This window comes from Tiliqua scincoides, chromosome 3 (genome assembly GCF_035046505.1).
Source record: "Tiliqua scincoides isolate rTilSci1 chromosome 3, rTilSci1.hap2, whole genome shotgun sequence".
Taxonomy (NCBI): Eukaryota; Metazoa; Chordata; class Lepidosauria; order Squamata; family Scincidae; genus Tiliqua; species Tiliqua scincoides.
In genome coordinates, this window is record NC_089823.1 from 68309836 (window position 1) to 68335217 (window position 25382).

Sequence of the window (25382 nt, forward strand, 5' to 3'; positions counted from 1 at the left end):
AGAGACTATTTTCCTGGGGTGCTTTCCTGAGAATCTTTGAATACAGCATCCTTGTAGGAAGGTGATGTGACAGAGCTGTCAGGTCAACTTGTAGACAGCAGGATCCAACTAATGACCCTCTAAGACAATAAACCTAGCAAATGAACCTGCTGGGATCAGCATGCAATGACTGCTTGGGTATCCTAGCCTATTTGATAAAGTCAAGGGGCAGACAGGGATGGTCATAAATAATCCAGACTCATGACATCAATTACAGGTTTCTGAGGTCAGGCACAATAATGTTTAAGCATGTTGCCCAGCTTCAATATGGGCAGCAAGTGCTGCTAAAACAGAAAGGGTGCACACCCATCTTGGTCCAATGAGAGGATAAGGATCAGGACCCAGGAAGAACTCAACTGCAATAAGGACAGTGTCCCATTAGCCTTGGAAGGGTCTTTATTCGCTGCTTGAATTTTAATCTTCTTGCAAGTCTTGGCCAACAACTATCATTCCCTGTTGTTTTGTTTCTTCAGCCTTTGAAATAAAACACCTTGTAACTACAGCTGGGATCTCAGTATCCACTGATTTGACTGATACTGAGGCCTTGAAATAGGGAAAAAGCATCAAAATCCAATTTTCTACTATCATGCTATTAGTTATAATTTCACTCCACTAGATTCCATTATTTACCCCATCTAGTGGCTGAATGTGTGTAGCATCTATACCAATGCATTCTAGGGCAACAATGGAGGAGCAAGAAACCTGGAAGTGGATCTTTAAAAGCTATTTTTCCACTGACTTGGTATCCCCTGATGGGATAGGAATCCCAGTGGATAACGAGGCACAACCCATATACAGTTTTAGCTACTTGGACTACATTCACACAGGGTAGAAAAAAAAGGTCTACAGCACTTCTCATCCTTTTCCCACTGTTAAATTCTAAAGAGACCTCCTGCTGTATTTAAGGACTTTCAGTTAACCTGGGAGTGGATTGTTCCTTGAATTTTTTCCCCATATTTTTAGGGTTACCCCACTGTGAGCGCTAGGGGTGCAGAACCGATTATTTCAGGGCTCCTGCACCAGTGCTGCTTCGAACCTTCATTGGCCACCACCCCCCCCCCCGACATTAGAAATCCAACTTGAGCATATTTTGAAGGGTCTGGGACTAAACTTACAATTCACTTTGATTGGAACCTTTCAGCAATAGGTAAAACCTGTAATCACCTGTGGAACTTAATATTGTGTTTAAGTACACTTTGGGACTTGCAGGGTTCAGGTTTGAGTGATCTGGCTTCTGCAGGTCATTATTCACACATAACTGTCAGAAGTCAAGGAGTTAGCCCTTGAGGCTCCGAGAGGACTTCTGTCTCAGTCCCTGAGAGGGTCTTCAGGCTGCAGGACAGGCTTTTGAAACATACAGCTTTTTTTTCTCAGCAGCTAGTTACAGTGAACTCAAAAGGTCAGAGGTACCCCAGACCCTGTTCTGCAAGACTTAGCAACAGCTAGAGTTGTGTGCTCAATGAAGAAAAAAAAGGTTTCTAAATTCAGATTTTCTTGGAATGCTGAAGTGACCTTGATTCCGGGTATGATTTTATAAGCATCTCAAAATCAGCAACTCGGACAAAAAGTCATGATGCTGGTGCAGAGGGTGAGCTATCCAACTGTTGAGGTGCCTCAGGTCACATCTCATGGTCTGCTCAGCTGCTCTGAAAAACTGCTTATTCATCAGTGAAACAGGAGTGCAACCAGACAAGTGCAAAACCACATCCCCAACAGCAGAAAACAAAGGGAAAAAAGGCAATGTCAGGGTCCCAACACTCTGCACCTTTGACTTAGGCTTCAAATGAGGGCATTCAACCTTATTTTGAGGGAATCCCTGGCACTGGCTGCCCATCCAGCATAAGACATTTTCAGAGATCTGTTGAGTATGTCCACAAGGGTCAGAGTAGAGGATTTCAGTATCATCTGACTCACTTGCTTTAGGGGAGCCCTTGGCAGAAGCAGAGGACAACACGGGTTTGCAGAAGGTATTACAACATTACTGCAGTAGGAGGGCCAACTCCCAGAGCACCAACTTGAGTGAAGTTCCCAATTTCTCCTCATCTGCTTGAAATTTCTTTTTTCTTTTTAGTGTCCACAGGTGTCCACAGCATGTCTCTCAAACAGAGGGACAAAGTGGTTTACTTGTCATGGAAGAGTTTTGCTCTACAGTGACAGTTTTTGTCATACGATGAGGTGGGGCTAACAGACCAATTATTAAGATTATGTTTATAAAAACTACTAACACAAAGGTAGAGAATACAGATGAAAACTGAGGGTAAAGGTCTCCAAACTTTACTGAGGTGAAACAAAGGGAAATGTTTCTCACAATACTTCTTTGACAGTCCAAACACAATGAGGGATTGGGCATTCTTCCTGCCTCAAAGAAGATGGTGCACACAGGCTTTTTCTCACTTGAGAGCAAGGGCCAAATGCTTGACAAAGCTCTGGAAGCTTACAAGGTTGAATCTGCACATGCACAGAACTCCATTATTTGTGACTGCACGGAGACTATTAAAAAGTAAAAATTGGGAGATTATGCACTGAGCAAGAAAGATATGTCCAAGACAAAACAATGAAATGGCAGGTACAAGAACACAAATCAGATGTGGAATAAGCAATCCAGGACCCTTTAAGCACCCAATGTTACATATTTTTGTTTTTTAAAAGAACAAGAATTCAATCCAAGTGTTCTATAGAAAGTTCAGGAAATTTACAGCAGAAGGGGCACCTGACACATTAAAATACACAGTTCAACAGAAAGACCACAAACTGTAACAATTTTTAGAGTTGTTTAAGTAATAGCAGCAAAATGTAGGTATAAAGGCCAGCCAATTCAACCCAATAATTGGCATAATAAATTTCTCAACAATCTCAAATTTTTAGACAAGGATGGGAACTTAGGTAGTACTAGGTAGAGCTGAAAAAATCTTTCGGTGTTAATCATGGCAGATAGAACAGACTTGGGGCTGTCACAAAATCTTTATGAAGTTACCAGTTGCCTTTCTATAGTAAAAAGCACTCAAGGTGATGTATGTCAGCCCTTGGATATGTGCTTGGCAAGCATAATTTGTACATGGGGCAAACAGGTATATAGTAGTAGCGATCCCCATGACCATAACAGAACCATTTCTTGTCACAGTAATCTCAGAAATTGTTGCTGACTGTATCAATAACTGACTTGTCTGATGTTGACTTTACTGCCACCAAACATGTTTCCAGGAATGGTTGGAAGTGCCAGAATGCAGAGCACCATGTCTGTGTGAACTGGCCCTTAGGAAGCAGCAGTTATTAAAAACATTGCTAGTTACTTGGAAAGCTGAGATTTGGAACCAGGCATTAAATGCAGGTGGTCAGTGCCATATCTCAAACAAGACCAATATAGTTACGTACCTGTATGCTCAGATACAGTTCCATTAGAAAAGATGCAAATATTTTCTCTGAAGAATAATCAAGCATCATCTTCAACACAGAAAGACATATTGCAATTTACCTGTCCGTTTATGCTTTTGCATCTAGGAACCTGCTATGGTTCACACCACAATAGTACACCATTTGTGGAACATACTGCTACTTTTGAGGAAACTGTGAAATTCATTCATTAATCATTCTAGGCCAGTGAGAGAAATGCCCCAAACAGCTTCAGGTAATCTACTCCACATGTCTAGTTACCAATGTAATAAGATTTGTTGAAAGCTACACAAATGAAGTAAAGCCTAGTTGCTATTATACAATAAAGCAAATAAGCAATTTAGAATTTAATATTTCCATAAGCCACTGACACCCAATATCAAGCTGCCTACTTAAGAGTAAACATGGAGGGAACAGCATTTGCACAAGGATATATTCATAAAGATGGAACAGATTTCCTTTCTGCAACTGGTTCAGGCTGCATGCGGTCTTCAAAGGATAGCAATTTCTGCAGGTAAGTTAGTTAAGCTCCACTTCCATGCAAGTGGAAACAGATGATTCCTGCAGATTTTATCCTGGTTTAACTACATGCATTAGACACAATGTTTTCCTGTCCTTTTTGGGGTTTCAATGACGAGGGAGATTCAAAGCAACAAGGGCACTTTCCTACTTACCAAAGGAAGATGAGAGACCAAGGGTGAGTTCACACATGCATTTATGTCATTTGATTACATTAAATTTGTGACAACTTGCTTCTGAAAGTATGAACTGTCTCATTTGAAAAATTGTGAATGAGGCAATATGAAAGGCACCTGATTCATGATAGCCCAATCACACACAAGTCACCACTTTGAAGGGACATTAATACCCTATGCCATCTCTGTATTCTGTATCTGCCATAATCTTCATACAGGAACAAAGTGCTTGCATTTTTCTGAAATTAAACTACTGCTGAGCATTTTCTAACATGCTACATTTCCTTCTTCATAAAATATTTTTAAAAGAATGCAGATCCTAACACAGCTTACTTCAACAATGGCACAGTTCACCTTATAGAATATGAAAAATAAACATTTAGCCATATAACATTTGATAGTGTTACCAGCAGCATGTTTATGCATGATATATGAATTTTTCTTGAGCAAACCCCAGAAGAATAAATGGGATTGTCCCAGGAGCAAACAGTACTTTTATTCATAGTCCACTGAAATGGATAGGAACTATGCTGCAAGAGATATTCCTGTGAACAGTGCCCACCTGGGAAACTAGAAAAATATGCTTCCCACAAAACATGGAAACCAATACATCCAAGCATTTTACTGCAAGTTCTTAAAGTGCAATTCCAAAATACCACAAGAATGGGGCAAGACCATCTTCACTTCTAAAGGAAAGTATGCTGGAGAGACAAGGATAAACTACTTATTTTCCTCCTTCCTCTCGAAGTTGATCCAGAAGTTTCAAATAGGTTTATTTTCTCTTGTAATTGCTGATATGAACAAATGATGTCCACAGTCTAATTTTATACATGTATACAAACACACAAACACAGAGCCTAAAAAGGTTTAACTACTTACAACATAACTCAGTCTAGGGAGCAAACCAATAAACACATCTGGCTTTCTAAAGCTAATCCTTTAAAAATTATGGTCAGCTTTAATTATGGTCAGCTTAACAATCATGAGGTTTAACATTCCATTTTGAATTTGTTTTATTTCTTTTGGTTTTTGAATCTTCAGAGGATACGGTAGGCATGCTCTCACTTCTTTCTACAAGCACTAAGACTAGAATCTAATTTAAAAAAATGAAAACTGAGGCTCATGTCTTTTGGCATTCAGAAGCTCCCTCAAAGTGACATACAAAACAAAGTCCCAGCAAGTTGGTAGTCATGCATACCTACTTTCCAGATTGGTTTAGCAGCACTAGCAAAAAACCTAATTTTAAAATTCACTCACTGAACAGTGGCAAAGATTCATTTGCACACATAACTGCTTCTGTAGGGCGCACCTACTTACATGAAGACATTCTGATTACAAAACACACTAAAAACTTTTCCTACAGATATTCAATTTGTATATGTGTCTCAAACTATTAGGAAAAAAAGGAAGATTACTGCTGAGCGGATCACTTCTGGAAGACAGGGATTTCCCATTAACTGTTATAAACAAAAATGAGGATTCAATGGTGGAAAAGTAAAATTAAACCTTTAGGCACTTTGAGGACTTGGTTTAATATGTGCCATTAGTATTGAGGTATTACATTACAGCTATAAAGTGACTGCTGCCAAAGCTTTGACAGAAGCATGCATTAATTATTTAGAACATCTGAAACGAATGTGACATTTTCTCAAGAACGAAGGAAGTTCTTTCTCAGATTCCTCCTACATATTAATTCTGAAGAGGATCTCAGGAGAGACTCTTCCAATGCATTAGCCACAAGACCCCCAAAACTGGTAATCTGAAAAGCCACGTCTTACAAAATGAGAAATAAGTTACATCTTATGAAAGTAATGCACTTTTAAAACTATTTCCATAATCATTTCACTCTTAATTTTTTCCAAGGCCAAGTAACATGTTTTTATATGCAAAGATAAACATGTTTCAGAGACTAACAATTATTATGGTCCATATGAATATGAACTGCTGTAGCTCCAATACAAAAACAGGTTAATATTTTGATTTAAGCTGATACTGAACATACCCAAAAACATGGGGAATGTTTCACTCAAATGCTTCCAAACAATCCAATCTAAAATGTATTATCTAGAGAAAATCTGGAAGGGTAAAGTGATCATTGCTACATAGAATATGTAAAAATGGTTTAAGACTCACATTACACTAAAAGCAAAAGAACTCACTTATGATTTTCTGACTTTGTTCATTTCAACTAGAAGTCCTCAGTTTGATAAGCAGCGTTTGTATTAACTCAATTGTAAAAAATACCATCAAGCTTGTGCTCATTAAATATATATGTATATATAAAACATACAAAAAGTACAAGATAGTCACATTAAGAAATTACAGTTTTCCTTTTTTATTCTTGTCAAGGGTCAAATTTCTGTCCACCAAATCTCAATGCGACTGTAGTTCCAGAATTCGGTACTATGCACAGAATTCAACTATCTATGCAGTCTGCTTTGTTTTTGTTTTTTAAAAAAACCACACACACACCACAGGACAAAAATGGTCTTCTTAAATCAAATTCTATTTGTGAATTCAGCAAAATAATTTCTATAAAATAAAACAGCAAATATTTAAATAGTATAGGGTGGGCTGTATCTGTTTTGCAGGGGTATTTGGTTTTGACATGTTCCAAAATAATTACACACATTCAAGTTACCAATTTTAATTAAATACAGTATTTACTGACGTGTTCGTTCTTCAAAGCCTTTAAACAAATGTTTCCTCTGGAATAGAGACCTCAGATTTGTATTTGACTAACCAGTAGTTTTTGTTTTCAATCATCGAACCCTGCTTCTAATGTTAAGATTTCTTTTGTAATGGACAAAGAGCTAAGACAATTCTTGCTTTCAAGTAGAATTGTGAACGAGCAGAAAACCAGCAAGTTAACTTGGTGCAGTGGCACTCACAAGTATTGTGTGATTTTGTTGACTTCCACTTCACTGCAATGCAGTAGAAAGGAAAGTGTTAGAAGTTTATCAAATAAGCTCTACCAAAGAAACAAAACAAGCACACCAAATACAATCTATTATGCTCCAGGCATCCTGGCATAGCAAAAATTTGCATATTTGTTTTAAATCTTTTAATTTCCTATTACTGAAAACTAAGTGTTCTTTTATCCCACCCAGAGACAGAACTGTCAAACATCAGACGTGAGGAACATATGTGCAACTGAAAACCACCTGTTTGTCACATTGCCCAACCCTCCCTGCCCTGTTTTATAATCTAGGTGTCAGAAGAAAAGGCTCTGAACACAGTTGTCACTTTGGGACAACTGGAACTTTTCTTTCCTCAGTGGCTACACTAACCTGGTGTGAAGCCATGCTAAATGTTACAGCTTAACTATAGCTTCAAAGTGATTAACCTAATACCAGAATGAAAAAGGCAATGAAAAAAGACCTAGAAACAATGTTACATCACCAATTTTCCACATCAACCAAATAATTAAAAGGTTACCAGTCATTACGTTGCTCATAGTAAAATCGACTCCAGTGGCAAAGAATTACATGAAACTATTTTTGTGGTTGACATGGAGAGGCTTTTTTTTTGGAGAGGAGTTGATCCAACTGCCATTAGGCAGGCAACACTGGTTGTAGAGCGCAGCAGATATATCAAGAAATTAATTGTTGTAGATCTGTGAGTCTCATCAAGACAAAAAATGTTTCTTGCTTAAGAATTAACAGTCAAACATTAATATACTATATACACCTTTGCCATTTACACATTAGCATCAGGCCATTTATTACAAAACACTATACACTTTCCACTGCAGGCAGGTTATATATTGACAGCAATTTTCTGCAGATAAGACAGTGAATAGACTCTTCACTCCATGTTGATTAGGAATAGTTTCTCTAAATATTAGCCAGACACAGAGAAAAGTTGGACTGTAAGGCCTGGGTGCACAGTCTTGATGGAGCAAGTTAATTATGTGCATTTCCATTATTCTTTTGTCTGAGGCGGTGAAACCTCTTCACTGCCTTCATAATTTTCTTGTGCTCGTTGGCCAGTTCGCTGAGGGTTGTTCATATGATGTGCTGCTGGGCCTGTATATGGTTGTCCATGCACATGGTTATTCTGTAAAAGATAAGTAAATTTTAGGATGAATTGCTTTTTTTTTTGCATATAGCTACTTAGGTCAGAAATAATTGGCATTTGAAAATGTGTGTCTCTAGAATACACTCACACTTACCTGTCCCATAAAAGTAAAGACACCAAATAAATCTGTACTGAAATCAACAGGTAAAGTAATTGAACAGAGATTTGATCCCAACCTCATGCAAAAGCTGAAGCGAGAGAGACTAAAAAAAAAAAGATACTGCCTAGTTGATGTCAGGTTCTTGAATCAAAATACCTTCAAAAATGAAAAGCAGGGAGAAGGTAGTTTTAATTACCACAGAAAAGAAGTGGTAATTGTGAAATACCTTTCTTCAAGGGCATAATACAGGTCTTATGCTAAACTGAACAAAATGACTCAAGATATGAATGCAATACATACAATTTTAACAATTAAGGCTGCAATTGTGTGTACACTTACCTGGAAGTAAATCCCCTTGAACTCCTTAACACTTACTTCTGAGTAGACATGCCCTGGATTGCAGTGTAAAATACCTACTAAACTAGCTGATGTTATGTATTTGTATACCTTCCTTGGTATAATGAGAAGTAGGGCCAATATGAACCTATAACTGGAATAAAATTATAGCCATTGTGCATGTTAGGAAGTGAAAAGAGCCAGCTTTTGTGAGAAAGTGAAGACACCACACACTGACAGATAAGGGAACTTGTGAATAAAATGTGGTTTAACTTTGAGGGAATTGGATCTATATCACTTACCAACTGCTCTGTTGAGATCATCAGTAAAGAAAGCAAGATGAAGGAAAATGAGCAGGAAAGGAAATTAACAGATAAACGATATACAATTAACGATTTAGGAAAGGGAACAATAGTGCAGTTAGCTATTAGTCACAAATGTGTGTAATGCCAGATTAAAATACACAGGTTTAATTTTTTAGATCTTGAGTCATCTTTATAAAAGGCACTTATAAAAGTGTTCATGAATATGTTTAGTATTTGGTTTAAGAAAACTTAAAATCCAATACTTGGAACAATCTTTAAGCCCAATTCTATTAATTAGGACTATACAACAAAGCCAAATAGTACTACACAAAGCAGAATACAGCAGAGTCAAACCTCAGCGTTGATTCACTCCTTGCAAGATTTGTATGAAATTTTGGTGTTTTGTGCTCATTGGTTTGCTTTCTAAAGTGATCCCAAGAACAAATGGAAATGTCATTTCTGGGAATTTCAACTTTTTCTGGATGCACCTGTGAGTAGTTACAGGTTCTCTTGCTGGCTAAGTTCATAACTTCAGCTACAGGAAAAGCACGTAGATAGCCAGTTTCCATATAACTATTGTGTGTGGGCCCTCATAAGATCTTTTCAAAAAGTGAGCCGATCTGCATGTTGGAAGGGGCCCTCTACAATACATGGTCTGTGTAACTGAAAAGCACTTATACTTGGTACCCTAAGGAGAAATGTTTATCATGTACTTGTGATAATGCTAAGCGAATGTACTCATTTAGTATCCACATGCAAAGACAGATTTATCTGCAAGATAAACCTCTGCTCACCTGTTGGTACTGGGAGCCAGGAGAATGGGGATACAATGGAGCATCTTCTGGTGGGGATGATTCATGTTCATCAGGGGCATCTGGATCATCTGGTTCCTAAAAATGGGGGGGGGGGGAACATTCCCATGAAAACCATAAACTACTTTTCAAATTAAACCATTGTCTAACATTTTATGCTCATAATTCATTCACATTTCCACATTTAGTGCATGATGGTTTCACATCACTAGTTAGTATCATATGAAGGAATAAAAAATGGTGTCTGAACTCTCAGCCACAGGACAGAACCTCAAATTGGGCAGCTGCTTCCGCTGCCAGTCACCCCAGCGGGCATTGCGCCTGGATTTCCAGGCAGATGCGGCTGACCAGCACAAGATTCTGGGGAGATTGGAGAGGAAGACATGCAGCTGCCCTGTGGAATGGCAAGCTCTGTTCACAACAGGGACAGGTTTTTTGGTGCTCAATCCCACAGTTTGGAGACTCTCCAGAACCTCAAACTGTAGCATTATGTTTACTGCAAATGTCAAAGTACCCAGTTGCATTAATTTAGGAACTCATCCCTGCCATGCACAAATCTTAATAGTTCAACTTGAATCCTAAGAAACATATGACAACGGAAGCTCCCAAAAGCTTCCCCATCCTCTTCAGCACAGCAATCCTCTGTGCTTGCTGAAAATCTTCTCCAAGGAGTCAGTGGCCCCAATCTTTCCAGAAAAGGACTGCACTGGGCCCGTAGGGTTGCAAAATGAAGGGGAGATCAGCAAAAAATTTCCCCTCCTTACACCCACTGAAATGCCTTCTGTTTGCAAATAAGGAGCTTAAGATAAAGGTTTGTAACTCCTCCAGGCCAGAGGAGAAACTATGCCTACCAGTTAATTAAGAGTAGTATTTGATTTGAAAGATACTGGAAAAATAAAGTTCATTCTGCAAGACTAAATTTTCCCTTTTTAGTTCATTTAGAATAATATTTCCATTTTGGTTGTGGTCAATACAAACAGAAGCCTGGTGAACATTACTCTTAATTCTAGAAACATAAAAGTTTCATAACTAAAGGCAACATGGTTCAAGTTCTAAAAAACAGTTTTTAGAAATATCAGGACAACGTAATATGCAGTTTTAAACTGTAGCCACCTAGTATTTCACCTACATAACCAACATACAAATTCTACATGAAATTCTCTAACGTAATTATTTGATACTACCAATGAATGTCAAAAAGTAGACGTTAATTTACACCCAACTCCTTACCTCCTCTGGGCACAATTCACAAGCCTTCGCAAGGGTCATTCTTGCACTGTGTGATCTCTCCAGAAAGTAACCATTTGATGTTTCATTACTCTGGACTGGAGGAGACCAGTTGTTATATGTATACTGTGGATTGCCAGTGTACGGTCTACGCTCAAGTTCATCTCCAAGCCACTCTACTGCCCAGGTCCATTTTCTTTTCAGATCTCCATTGCTCTGAATAGACATAAAGAAAGCCATTCAAACTTTTTGAGTGAGTTTTTCAACACACCTCACTTCACATAGCTTTTTACTGGATGTACAGTTTCCCATTTATTACTCTACCTTTTCTCTTTTTAATAAACTTTTTTATCCAGACTACAGGGTAAGGAGGAGGATTTGATATCTGGGTAAACTATATGGAGAATGGATTTACCCACAGTGATTCTGCTGATAACTAAAGTTCTTCCAAGAATTTTCCAAGAACCCTGCCCTACTCTTCATAGGAAATTTTTTAAAAAAAAATTTTGGAACAGACTATTCACCACTGAATTATAGCAGAACATAATATCACACAGACATTGAGATGAAAAGAAATCACCTGTAAAATCTGGTAGGCTACAGGACAGTTGCTGAAAAGAGCCACCATACACTTTATACACTGGTAAGCCCTTTTTTGATAATGGTTCTTAGAGCGCTGAATGGTATCAAACAGGCCATCCCGGTCATCTGGAATTCCTTTAAGTGCATTGTGAATCCTGAGAGGAGTATAATCATTAAAAAAAATCAAAATCAAAATTTCACACATAGATTACAGGTTTGTACATCATATGTACAAGGGGTAGCTTTATATGTCCAACTTCAGTTTAATCGCAAAGAAATTTCACATTGTCAGCAGCTTAAGATTTTAGGTTAGTAATGTTTGCTTTAGATCTCTAGGTTTACTTTATTCTCTATTCACTTTATTTTCCCCAATTTTAACTGTTATCAAAGAAATTTGAAGGAAGTAAACAATTCATCTGTTTACTTTTGATATACATTAATCACCTTTCATGTTTACCTGAAACTTCCATAAAGTATCTGAAGTCAAAAGTTTTATTTCCTATGAGTAACTGCACTGAACCTGGTTAGAAGTGAAAGGGTTACCAATAAAACTACAACTAAGCAAGACATGCCCTAGAAAAGTTCTATTACACCATTTCTCCAAAAAAAATCCTGGAGACTGGGCAGAGGTACCTTTCACAAGCGGCATTCCATTTGGGGAAGGTGCCTACATCTAGCTTCCAGGGATTTCCCCCTCCTTTTGCCAACCCCTGCACCACACCCCACACTGTCACTGAGAGTCTATTAGCCGTCAGGAATTACTTTTCAAAGGCTGTAGTGAGCAGGGGGGGATGTTTTGTGCTTGCACTGTTGTGCCCATAGTAAGTGCTACCCATAGTAAAAACTAAGAAATGTTCTGATTTATTTCCATGGTCTATGGCAGGGGTGGGCAAACTTTCAGCTTTAGGAATCCTGGACCTTTTGTATAGAAGAGGGAATTTCAGCAGGCTGAAATTTTCTCTCCTACACAATTATTAAAGGTCTAGGATCCCTAATGTTGAAAATTTGCCTACCCCTAGTCTATAGCACTATTTCAATGAATGTCTTAAAAAACAAGGCTGCAGTCCTATCCTTTAACTGGAGGTTGTTCCACTGAACCTATTGTTTAACTGGAAGTTAGGTTCCATTTCTTTGGAACCAATTCCAACTGTGATCAGCATGACTTATTCCAACTGTACATAAAACTTCAACCTACTTCTGTTAACATAACTATCTGAATTTTAAAACACTCACACACTGAAATACTGTGCTAGTCTAAGAACATGTTTACAGCTGGAGTAAGATGTATGCAATTTTTACTTTGTGCATATGCTAGTTTCTCTCTATTCTGTTCAGTTATATGATACTCCTTAATCCCCTTTCATCAATTCCAGCATTAATGGTATTTATGACTGAATATTGTAGGTTAAGCCATTTCTGCCGTGTTGCATATAGTCAACAGGGACCAAATGTCTACATCTATGGACTGGGCACAAATGGGTTAAGTAATCACTTAACCAATTAAAAAGGTGCCCCCAATTAATTAGGGTAGCATATTCCGCTCCTAAAAAGATCCTACAACATTTGTAGCTTATTAATGTAGAATTCAAAGAATCAAGCAATTTATCCTATAGTTTTCCTAAACATATAAGATACTTTACATACATTTCCAAAGTCTTCCCTATGAAGGTACACCTGTATTTATTTTCCTCATGTAACACATGGTAGGCCAACGGTTTTCAACCGCTGTGTCGTGGCACACTAGTGTGCCGTGAGGCAGCCTCAGGTGTGCCGCGGGGTCAGAGGACATAGGCAGCAGGGAGAAGGCAAAAAAGGAGCAGCCGCGGCTGCTTTGCATCTCCTGCTGCTGAGCAAGAGGAACGCTGCAACCCGATCCTCATTTACCTGGAAGTAAGCCTGTTGACTATTATGAGGCTTACTTCTGAGTAGACACACCTAGGATTGGGTATCAAGTCCTTTGTCTGCCTAGCATGCTGATTGGGCAACCAGAAAAGCATGGAGGAGGTCTGGGCGGAGTGAGAGGGAGGGAGCCAGGGGCAGACAAGCAGGTAGGAAGCAAGCAAGCGAGTCTGCTGAGGCCACCAGCCTAAGAATGGGCTGCCTGAGGGTCCTTCTAAGTCCTTTTTCCTTGCAACAGTTGCCTGCAGTTCCCCAAATCGACCCTCCCTGCCTTGCCTTTGCCTTTCAAAGGAGGGGCGTTGGGCCACAATCCTATCCACGCTTTCCTGGGAGTAAGCCCCATTGACTACACTTCAATACCTTTACTGGCATATTAAGAATTTACAGAGAATAAATAACATAATAAAATAGAACAGCTTTAAAGATATTAACTTCAGACTTTGGCCTTAGAAACTACCGCTAGAAATTCCGCCACCAGGTTGGTAATAGGAGGGGAATAATCACTAAGAATTGGGAAAGGATCAACAAGAAAAACAGGAAAAGAAGAAAGAAAAGAGTCAAGTAAGTGAGACCTAAGGTTGTGATGAGCAGTGCACCGAAGAAGGATATGATCCAGAGTATCTGGTTCAACTGAACAAAACAGACATAATCTATTTGGGCGAGGAGTTTTAGAGAATCTCCCTTGATGTAATGCAGACAGAAAGATATTCAGTCTCACCAACATAAAAGCCCATCTTTTACTAGGGTTAGTAAGTTGGGTGAAATAATTCGCAGGATGGCCAAGAGAAGGGGACAAACCAAAAAAGAGGGGCAAGCTATAATTGACTTAATAGGGACTTAATGGGACTTAACTTCTGAGTAGACATGCCACATTGACTATAATGGGACTTACTTCGGAGTAGACATGCCTAGGATTGGGCTTTTGGTCACACTTTTTTCTGAAATACAGGAGCAGGCAATTGGCGGGGGGGGGAGAGAGAGAATGTGAAGCAAGTGATTCTGGACCTTTGGAAGGTGCGGATGAGTGAGGGGAGGGACAGTAGGAGAGGTGCTAACTGCAATTATGAGATATGGGGGGAATGTGCCTGTGGGAGGGGGTGGGTGGGGGAGAGGAGGAGAGGGAAGTGCCAATTGCTGAGAAAAAAGAGTGCAACCAAAAGCCCAATCCTAGGCATGTCTACTCAGAAGTAAGTCCCACAGGCACATTCTCCCCCCAATGTCCCCCCTAGCCTTTGGCTGCAATCCTAACCACACTTTCCTGAGAGTAAGCCCCATTGAACAAAATAGGACTTACTTCTGAGTAGACCTGGTTAGGATTGTGCCCTTTGTCATGAAATGATTTAATTGTATTAATTATATTAATTAAAAATTAATTGTAATGTAGTAATTTAATGTAAGTAAAAAAACTGGGAGTGTGCCTTGACAATTTTAGTGCCTTGACAGTGTGCAGTGAGCTGAAAAAGGTTGAAAATGGCTGTGGTAGGCTGAAACCGAGAATTGTGACATGTCTAAGGGCCCAATCCTTATCCAATTTTTCAGTGCCAGTGCAGCCGTGCCAATGGGACGTGCACTGCATCCTGTGGTGGGGAGGTAGTCCCAGAGGCCTCCTTAAGGTACGGGAACATTTCTTTCTGTACCTTGGGGTTGCATTGCAGCTGCACCAGTGCTGGAAAGTTGGATAGAATTGGGCCCTAAGGCCACTAAATGAGTTCTCATCTGAGATGAAAGCTGAACCAGGAACTTAACCTACACTTTTAGCCACTCTAAGTAAATTAATTTTCATCCTCAAAATATCTCCATCTTATTTATCCTAATTATAAGCTGCATACTCAGCTTGCATTTCCCAGAGGCCATTATCGTTTCTTTGAATAATGCTCAATGAGATAATTAATTCTTTCAGTAAGCCACTGAAACCTGAAGTTTCCCCATAAATATAGAGTTGTATCTTAAGGACCTTAAGAAATGTGTCATTTTGCACTGCATGTTGTGCATACAAAAAAAACTGCACAAGTTATTGGCAAATGCATGTGTGACCTCTTTGCGCAATGTATTGTGCAAGCATAAAGTCAGAGTCTTATGCACAATAACCTCATGCTATCACTGAGGTGTGCACAAGCCCCTCACAAAGAAGTTTCACATTAGTAAAGCTGTATTCAGCATAAAAATTTAAAGTGCTAACCTGTGAGTTTGCCAAGAGTCCTCAATTAGCAAGATTTGCAGAAGCAGATCCAAGTAAGGTCGAAGTTCATATGTATATGAATATGCAACCTACAAAAAGGTGGAATAAGGGGAAAATATTAACATAATTTCTGATATGCGAACAGTGTGAAACAGAAGTAACACTATGAAGGAGATGTGATGGTTCTTCTGAAGAAAGATACCACAAGTTATAGAAAAGCTATTTGGGGTTTATTTTAAAAGGTTTTAATAATTGAACACCAGTCATTTTCTCCAGAGGAAAATTTTGTTTTTTACAATAGCTACTGAACAAGCTCATAGGATCTACTCCATTTGAACACTACAAGCAATACGATTGTATGTGAAAATGTGATCCTTTTCTTTTCAATAAATGATCACACCAAGCTATTTTCAATGAAAGAAGGCATCAGAGTGGGTTCCCTATGGTTTGGTGCTATGGCCACAAGCCTTGGGCTTGCACACTCCAACTTCCCCTTGCACACCTCATATAGTTACATCCCAGTTCATAGCAAACCAGAAAGTATTTAAGTGGAGAACATAAGTAGTATGTACTCATAAGTCATGGTTTGGCATTATACACGAACTACTATTTAGTTTTTGGTGATATAAGACAAAACTGTGCTATTTTGCAATTACAGATGAAGCTGCTTTCCATCAAAAGTTGTTCCATATTTTTCCATCTTGAAGATTTTACTAATTTCCAAATAACGCACTGCAGTTGTCAGCCATTACTAGCGTAGCTCATTCAGGGACAGATGCAACTCAGCGGTCAGTGACAATGGTAAATGAAACAATCCCTGTGATCCTCTTAGTCACCAGTAATGTTACCAGATGCTTGTGGAAGGAATATATTCTCTTCCGCAGAATTTCAAGCTCAAATTAATTTTGATGCTATTTTAATCAACAGATTAAAGATCGGGTGTGTTCTGATTTTGACCTGTTTTAATGTTGTCTTGTACTTTAAATATGTTGCAAACTACCTTGAAACAAAGATAGGAGGTAATATATAAATGCATTTAATAAAATGAGCAAAAATTTTGATAGAAAGCAAGTTGTAAATTTTACATTCTTCAACTTATCAAGTGTCTTCTCTGCATTAATCATTTTCACTCTGATTCAATTAGGTTAGTTATACTCTTTCCTCTGTTATCTTTTTTTACCTGCCAAAGTAGTTCACTGAGGACTGTAGATGAGAACTGAGGATTCTCCCAACAGCAGAAACGAAGTAACTTGATGGTCTCTTCTGAGTTACTGCAGTCTTCAATTATTTTTTTCACATAACTAGTTCGCACGAACAAAATGTCTGCCACATTCTGCTGAAGTGCCATTATTGGCTGTGATAAATTAGGATCACCATAGGGGTTGCTAAGTGGAGGATTACCTAAGAAGAAACATTTACCGTTTTTTTCTGTTTTGAATTACGGAAATCTATAAGGTACCATTTTACTATAAATGTCATAATCTGGGATTACTTCATGGACCATTTCTACAGTATCTTGTATTACCAATCTTGTATTATCACAATTGTCATCACTGCAGTTAGCTGTTAACACCTGGCTATGTAAAAGATGGGAATTCATTGACAGGGAAATTCTCAGTGATGAAGCACACCTATTTTTGCTACTGTGGCTGAAACAGCCCAAACTAGCATTGTCACTATACATCCCAGTTGTTCACAACAGAAGAATTCTTTGAAGTAAAACACACATTCATGGTGTACTGGGATCTGGTGCTCTTATGTTTATTATCTTGTCTCTGGATGAGGGCTCAACTGTTGTGCCCTTCTGATGTCATGACAATTTGCTTTGCCTCAGGAAGCTGTGCAGCTCAGATGTCAGTTGTCTGCCCTGTGCTGCTGAGCTCACCCTCTTCTTGCTGAGCTCCGACTCTTAAGCCTTGGCTGCTTAACATATCTCTAAGAGTCAGTATGAGGAGACTGCTTCTGATTTGTGTGGTGAAAGAACATGTGTCATTTTAATACAGCTCCACCACTGGCAGAACCTCCCACCTGCCTGAGGTGCTCTTTTGAATGTAATGTTTTCACAGCCTTTCCTGGTGCCACAGGGTTCCAGACTACAGCCAGCTACTTAGGTCATGTTATGGCTTCTCCACTGAGTCAGGATGAATAGAACCACCTACAACAGGCACTAGGTGAAGGAATGAAAAAAGGGTACATTTTTCCCTCCCTCTTTTTTTAAGGAGGTACTAATCTCTTGCTGCAAGAACAGAAAAGGGCTCTTTTCTCCCAAAGGAAACCAAGCATTTAAAGCACCCTCCCCCAAACCAAAATGAAAAGCATGTGTATGTGAAGCGAGTAAGTACTCCTGTTGCTGCTCCTGCTAAGAAAGGATATGGCTCCACATGAAGGAGAAATTTTTTAATCTCCTATCACTGCATCAGACAATCTTTGCCTGGATGTTGCAAGCTTGTATCTTAAGTTTTAAATTACTTTGAACTTCTCATTATCAATGATATATGAAACAGTTGACTGAAATAAACACAGATCTGTGTAGTAACATAACTTAATAATTAATTGTACCATTTATAGAAGACTGCATACGTGATGACACATTGCAACAGCGGATTAGCTGGGATACCACAGTGTATAGCTTGCCCAATTCAGCATACTGGTATTTGATTGGAGGACCTGGGCCTTCATCTAGCGCCACAAGCATAAACGTTGCAGGTACATTTAGTTTTAAAAGCTGTGTTTTTTCTGCTACACCTGAAGAGGGAAAATAATTAGAACTTAAAAAAATACATTAAGCTATTCAATTGAATCATTTACACTTTCATCTCAAATCTTGTGCTGAACCTTTAACACACTGGTTCCCAACCTTCAGTGGCCCACGGACCAGTGAAGCAAAAATGAAATTGTCTTGGACCACATGCAACCCCCTGCACGCAAAAAAATACAATGTAATTATTAAAGAAGATTTAATAGAGATGTATTAGATTTTTATAGGTAAGATTTTGTTGCCGGTTGAGGCTGCAGGTGCTCCATTCTCCGCCCTCTCTGGTGGTCCATGGGGGAGCATCTCCTGAGGGAGCACTGCCCCATAGGCTACCAGAGATGGTAGAGAATGGATTTCCCACTGCCACAGCCAACTATGTAGCTCTCTCTGGTGGTCCATGGGGGAATGCTTATTCAGTGATACACTGGAAGTGATCAAAGGTGATCTTGTTTTTTTCTGAGGGTCTCACAGACCAGAGGTTGGGAGCCAGTGGTTTAAGCAGGAAAGACAATTGAAAAGGGTAAATGACAGAGTAAGTGCATTTCTTCAATATCAATAGTGCAGCTCAGCGGAGTTAAACTACAATGGCTCTAAAACGGATTAGAGATATCTGAAAAAACTTACTCAGAAGTAACTCATAAGAACATAAGAACAGCCCCACTGGATCAGGCCATAGGCCCATCTAGTCCAGCTTCCTGTATCTCACAGCGGCCCACCAAATGTCCCAGGGAGCACACCAGATAACAAGAGACCTCATCCTGGTGCCCTCCCTTGCATCTAAAATCAGGAGGTTGCGCATACACATCATGGCTTGTAACCCGTAATGGATTTTTCCTCCAGAAACTTGTCCAATCCCCTTTTAAAGGCATCCAGGCTAGACGCCATCACCACATCCTGTGGCAAGGTGTTCCACGGACCTACTACACGCTGAGTAAAGAAATATTTTCTTTTCTCTGTTCTAACTCTCCCAACACTCAATTTTAGTGGATGTCCCCTGGTTCTGGTGTTATGTGAGAGTGTAAAGAGCATCTCCCTATCCTCTCTGTCCATCCCTTGCATAATTTTTTATATCTCAGTCATGTCTCCCCTCAGGCGTCTCTTTTCTAGGCTGAAGAGGCCCAAACACCGTAGCCTTTCCTCATAAGGAAGGTGCCCCAGCCCAGTAATCATCTTAGTCGCTCTCTTTTGCACCTTTTCCATTTCCACTATGTCTTTTTTGAGATGTGGCGACCAGAACTGGACACAATACTCCAGGTGTGGCCTTACCATAGATTTGTACAACAGCATTATAATATTAGCCGTTTTGTTCTCAATACCCTTCCTAATGATCCCAAGCATAGAATTGGCCTTCTTCACTGCCGCCGCACATTGGGTCGACACTTTCATCGACCTGTCCACCACCACCCCAAGATCTCTCTCCTGATCTGTCACAGACAGCTCAGAACCCATCAGCCTATATCTAAAGTTTTGATTTTTTGCCCCAATGTGCATGACTTTACACTTACTGACATTGAAGCGCATCTGCCATTTTGCTGCCCATTCTGCCAGTCTGGAGAGATCCTGCTGGAGCTCCTCACAATCACTTCTAGTCTTCACCACTCGGAAAAGTTTGGTGTTGTCCGCAAACTTTGCAACCTCACTGCTCACCCGTCTCCAGGTCATTAATGAAGAGGTTGAAAAGCACCGGTCCCAGGACAGATCCTTGGGGCACACCGCTTTTCACCTCTCTCCATTGCGAAAATTGCCCATTGACACCCACTCTCTGTTTCCTGGCCTTCAACCAGTTCTCAATCCATGAGAGGACCTGTCCTCTAATTCCCTGACTGTGGAGTTTTTGCAGTAGCCTTTGGTGAGGGACCGTGTCGAACGCCTTCTGAAAGTCCAGATATATAATGTCCAAGGGTTCTCCCACATCCACATGCCTGTTGACCTTTTCAAAGAATTCTATAAGGTTCTGCAAGACTTACCCTTATAGAAGCCATGCCTATTCTCCCTCAGCAAGGCCTGTTCATCTATGTGTTTTGAGATCCTATCTTTGATGAGGCATTCCACCATCTTACGCGGTATAGATGTTAGGCTGACCGACCTATAGTTTCCTGGGTCCCCCTTCCTTCCCTTTTTAAAGATCAGTGTAACATTTGCTATCCTCCCATCCTCTGGCACTGTGGCCATTTTGAGGGACAAGTTGTATATCTTAGTCAAGAGATCTGCAACTTCATTCTTCAATTCCTTAATAACTCTTGGGTGGATGCCATCAGGGCCCGGTGACTTATTGATCTTTAATTTATCAATGAGATCTGAAACATCTTCTCTTTTAACCTCTATCTGACTTAACTCCTCGGTCAGGAGGGGCCGTTCGGGCATCGGTATCCATTGTGTGCAGTAAGACATAGGCTGCAGTCCTAACCACACTTTCCTGAGAGTAAGCCCCACTGAACAAAATAGGACTTACTTCTGAGTAGACCTGGTTAGGATTGTGCCCTTAGGCTGTAATCCTATCTTACTCACCAGAAACAAATACCTCTACCTATGATATATATGGGAGTGATTTATTAATCACATACTATTTTTAAAAATAATTTCTCCAACCAAATTGCAGGCATCCATTTGCATTTGAGAAATCTATGGATGAGAGTTTAGTGCTAATCCAAACATTTAGCCATCCGGAAATGGGATCGTAAAAATGCACAAAGGTGAACTTCTAGCACCTGAAGAAGGTACTTGACTTTTAGGGGTTACACATGACTTTCAACCATTATGCACTACAACCCAATCTGGCTTCCCCTGACCCTATTGCACTATTTAAAACTAATATTATACTTAACTAATACAAAGACCGCAATGTTTCTCTTTACTTCTGTTTTCTGCCTTACAAGGGACCCATATGCCCTGCTTAGCTCTGGAGACTAATCTGATTTTAGATATATGTATCTAAAAGTGGGAGGGAACAAGTATCTATTGTTGTCCCAGTAGCCCTTGATAGGTTCTGGGGATAGGTGACTATTCTGGGATACACACTCAGCTTATTTGGGGTGCTGGCAAAAAGACCAGCGCCAAGGGTCAGCCAGGCCAAAAGTCCATGCCCATCAGAGGCCTGAATCCCGAAGAATTAGTTACCCACTAAACAGTGTCATTCCCCTCCCTTCATCTGGCTATTATAGCCAGGCTTGTTGGATTTCACCTTTGTCTCACAGCAGCAGAAAGTGTATGCTATAATACATCCAATAAAGGTTGAGACTAATTATTCGTGTGGGTTCCTTTCCAAGCACTCACTTGGATGGCAAAAAAGGCACTATAGCAAATCAATTTAAAAAACAAAGTTTCTTTGCTCTGGTGATTTCAAAACAGCCTTGCTAATCTTTGATGCAAGATAAGAGTCATTAAGAAGACAATCCACCATCAATCAGTCATCCTCCTGGGCTTACAAAGGTGCTTCATTCAGCCCCTCCCTTCACAAATGCAAAGTGTGCTCAGGGGGAAGGGAGGGGCCACTGGAGAGAGAAGGATTGATGGATTGTCAGCCAGCTTCCCTCTGGCTGACAAAAGGAAGCTACTGTTAAAGGACTGTTCAGTTTTTTTAAAAGGGGTGCATTTTCCCCCTTCTTCAGGGATGAGCATATTCCTTCTCATTTGCAGTGGCCATTCCTGTTGAGTCAAATCAGTGTATAAAAAATTCGTATATAAATAGGCTGGACTGTAGTAACTTGCAGTTGTTGAATGCAGGTGGAGACTGATCACAATGGGCAAACTGTCTTTCAGGAAAGTTTACCTGATATTTATAGAAAAGAACCCCAGAGTTCACTGGAACATAGTGTGAAAACTGAAAGGTTCAGCTATCCACAACAATTTGTGCAGCATTATTAAACACCCAGTGTGCTATAATAATGCGGCACAAAGCTTTATATGTATTAGTTTCTATTTGTCACTTAAAAAATTTGTATCTTGCCTTTCTTCAAAATAATATTGCTGTTTTTCTATCTCACTTTCCTAAAATCAATGCATTCAGAGTGCACCGATATAAAATTGCAAAGCCCAAAACAGGGCAAAAAACAGATGTGAAAAAAAGACAAAGATTTAAACAAGACTTGAATCTGGAGTTGGTCTTTGACCTGGAAGATTCAGGTTCAAATCCATGCTAAGCCACAAAGCTTCCTGGGTGACCAAGGGCCAGTCGCTACCTCTCAGCGTCACTTACCTCACATTTTATTGCGAGAACAAAAAGAGGGAAGAAAAAAATAAACAGCTTACTATGTACAGAAACTTTAGGATGAAATACGCAACACATTACCTAAATTGGCATACATCACAAACAAGTTGAAGTATTGCTGCAAATGGCGCCCATGCTCAGACACTTCCCTTCTAAGGAGATTCAGTACAGCTCTCAGCAAGTGGTCACTTAAACTTAAGTTGTCATAGGCCTACAAAACAAAACAAGAAAACATATCAAGCTTTAAAAAATAAGTACATTAAATACAAAACAAACTTGCTGTAGGTACTTGAGTATAAGTTGATCTCACAGACAAGCTGAGGGCAGATTTTGAGCCAAAATCATGGAATTTTCTATGAACCTCAGATAAATTGGGATGACGACAGCTTAGGGGTGTGTGAAATTCTTTGAAAATGACTTACCAGGAATTGTTCTGAGGCAGCAGCAAAGAGAAAAAAGAAGGCATTTTACCTTCTTCTCCAAACAGGAAGGGAGATGAAGGGGCTTGTGGTTGTTATATGCTTTGGGAGTACAGTCCTACACTTCCATAGCAGCAGCCCTCACACAAACTATAATTCCCATAAGCCTCTTCACTTCTCTTCCTGTCTGGAGAAAAAGCTAAAATGGCTACTTTTTTTGCTTGCTTTCTGTTGCTGCCTCAGAACAATTACAGGTAAGTAAAATTGCTCCTTTTCCCAAACCCCCTGTGCCTTGCTTTTCAGCCCAGTCCTACCACCACCTCACCAGGTAGCTGCTCTTAGAAGCTTCATTCACCACAATGATCCATGTATAAGTTGACCCATGTTTTCAGGTCAATTTTTGGTTCTCTTTGAAACTTATACATGAGTAAATACAGCACATTAAGCAGTTTTGCTCATTGTATAACAAGGTTCATCAAAACACATTCCAATCTAAAACTGAAGTAAATACAAAACACTGCTTACATAGAGGAGTTACAGCCCCAAAGACCCATACAAAGATTTACAGCAACCAAAAATGACAAATGATCCTTTTCACAAAATAAGTATTGATCAGCATCTCTCTTGGTTTATGCATATGACTTAGTGAGATTGCAACCACCTTTCCAAAATGCCACCCACAAACTTTCCAAGCAATGCGCCTTTGATTTATACAAGGTGATTCTGCTAGTACTTAATAATTCCCAGATCTTTTTAAACCGTGCATGAACAAATAGAATTTTAGCCAGCTTCTAACTTCTTTCAACTACAGATCTGGCAGATCTTTTTCAATAAAAAAAAACAAAACTCTATTTAAAGGTGGAAATAATGTGTCTAAGGGTGCAATCCTAACTTTCCAGCACTGACTTAAGGGCAATGCAGCTCTGAGGTAAGGGAACAAACATTCCCTTACTTTGAGGAGGCCTCTGTGAGTGACACCCAACTGCAGGATGCAGCACACATCCCATTGGTACTACTATGCCAATGCTGGAAAGTTCTGACATATGGGGTTAGGACTGCGCCCTAAATCTCCAAGAGTACTGCCATTAGTAGTTGTATTGACTGAACACGAATATAGTGAAATGCAAGTTACATTGCTTCATGTAACACCTTGTTAGGTGACAAACTAGACCTGACGTATGCCTCAGTCTACAATGTAATAAAATTTTCTTGATGGTTCTTTATTTTTAATAAAAAATGTATGCTTCCAATGTCTCTTCCCCAATTTTTAAAACTCTAAAACGTTTTGTTTCGCTATGTCATCAAGTGATGACCTCCAATTGTGGAGCTGCCCAGTACACTACACTGTGATTAAACTTCTCAGCATACAACATAGAAGGGAGCGATGTAGCAAGCATTGATTATTTCTGACTCCCCAAGCCAAATCAGTGAAGTAGAAGAACAACAGATTTGAAGCAAAAACCTTCAGAAATGTAGCCAAGACCACAGTACATACATCAGCATAAATACCCTAAACTACTACCCATTAAGATGCCCTTACATCAAAGCAGGTTAAGTGTTGTGCTACTATACATTGGCAATATCTAACAGCTCTCTAATGTCACATTCTCATAGCAAAATTAAGCATACCTGACTAGAAGGTCCGGGTGAAGCAAAAGGTGAAGGACATGGTCCATCTTGTAATGAAAAATGTGCAATAAATACTATAAGTTTTGCAAAAGCTCCCCTCACTTCAGCACTGGGGCATTCCAACAGATATTCAGAGAAGCGATTTGAAACATTGAAAAGGACATTGTGTGCAAACCAAAAACGTACATTCTTGCTATGACGAAGGAGAATGCACAGAGCATCATACCTGAAAAAGAGTTTATAAATTAATTATACTACCATCTTGTTTTCGGGCAAAAGACCTATAAATTAAAAGTAGAGCCCTGAATTATAGCATTGTGTTGGTAGTACAGCATTCAAACCGACTGTTCATGCACACTGTAGAGCCTTATGTGGCATCCAATATACCACAGAGATAACATTAAAACTAAGCATAAATTTCAGCATCTCACAATTGGTTACAAGGCTGTTTTCTTCTCCCAAGGACCATAAGTGTTAACATCAGTGCTGAAGTTAACAATGAGGGTTAACATTTATCAGCCTTCTTAACCTGGATTTGACAACCAGCTTCAAATCCTGGTTAGCATTAACTATAATTAATGTCACAGCTAAGTAATTACTAACTGTGAATAAAAATTTCAGACGAAAGAAAAATAGGAAAAATTAACACTAGGAAGAGGAACCTAAAATTCCACAAATAGATCCTGATAACTTAACAACTGCTGAAAAAATCAGCAGTGTAACATATG

The 25382-nt window shown here is 39.5% G+C and overlaps 1 protein-coding gene across 2 annotated transcripts in view; it reads right to left on the reverse strand.

Annotated features, from left to right (window-relative positions):
* Positions 1–2297: 2297 nt before the first annotated feature.
* The window catches only part of USP9X (ubiquitin specific peptidase 9 X-linked), a 127540-nt gene continuing 104455 nt past the window's right edge, over positions 2298–25382 (reverse strand). Inside the window, exons 37-45 of one of the 2 annotated variants that reach the window (XM_066622570.1) lie at positions 24655–24880; positions 22688–22817; positions 18204–18389; positions 16825–17045; positions 15645–15733; positions 11565–11721; positions 10988–11200; positions 9740–9835; positions 2298–8183 (exon numbers count right to left, since the gene is read on the reverse strand). In XM_066622570.1, the coding sequence (XP_066478667.1) occupies positions 8049–8183; positions 9740–9835; positions 10988–11200; positions 11565–11721; positions 15645–15733; positions 16825–17045; positions 18204–18389; positions 22688–22817; positions 24655–24880 (1453 nt within the window). In that variant the 3' untranslated portion in view covers positions 2298–8048. The other variant, XM_066622571.1, reaches the window with a different exon arrangement.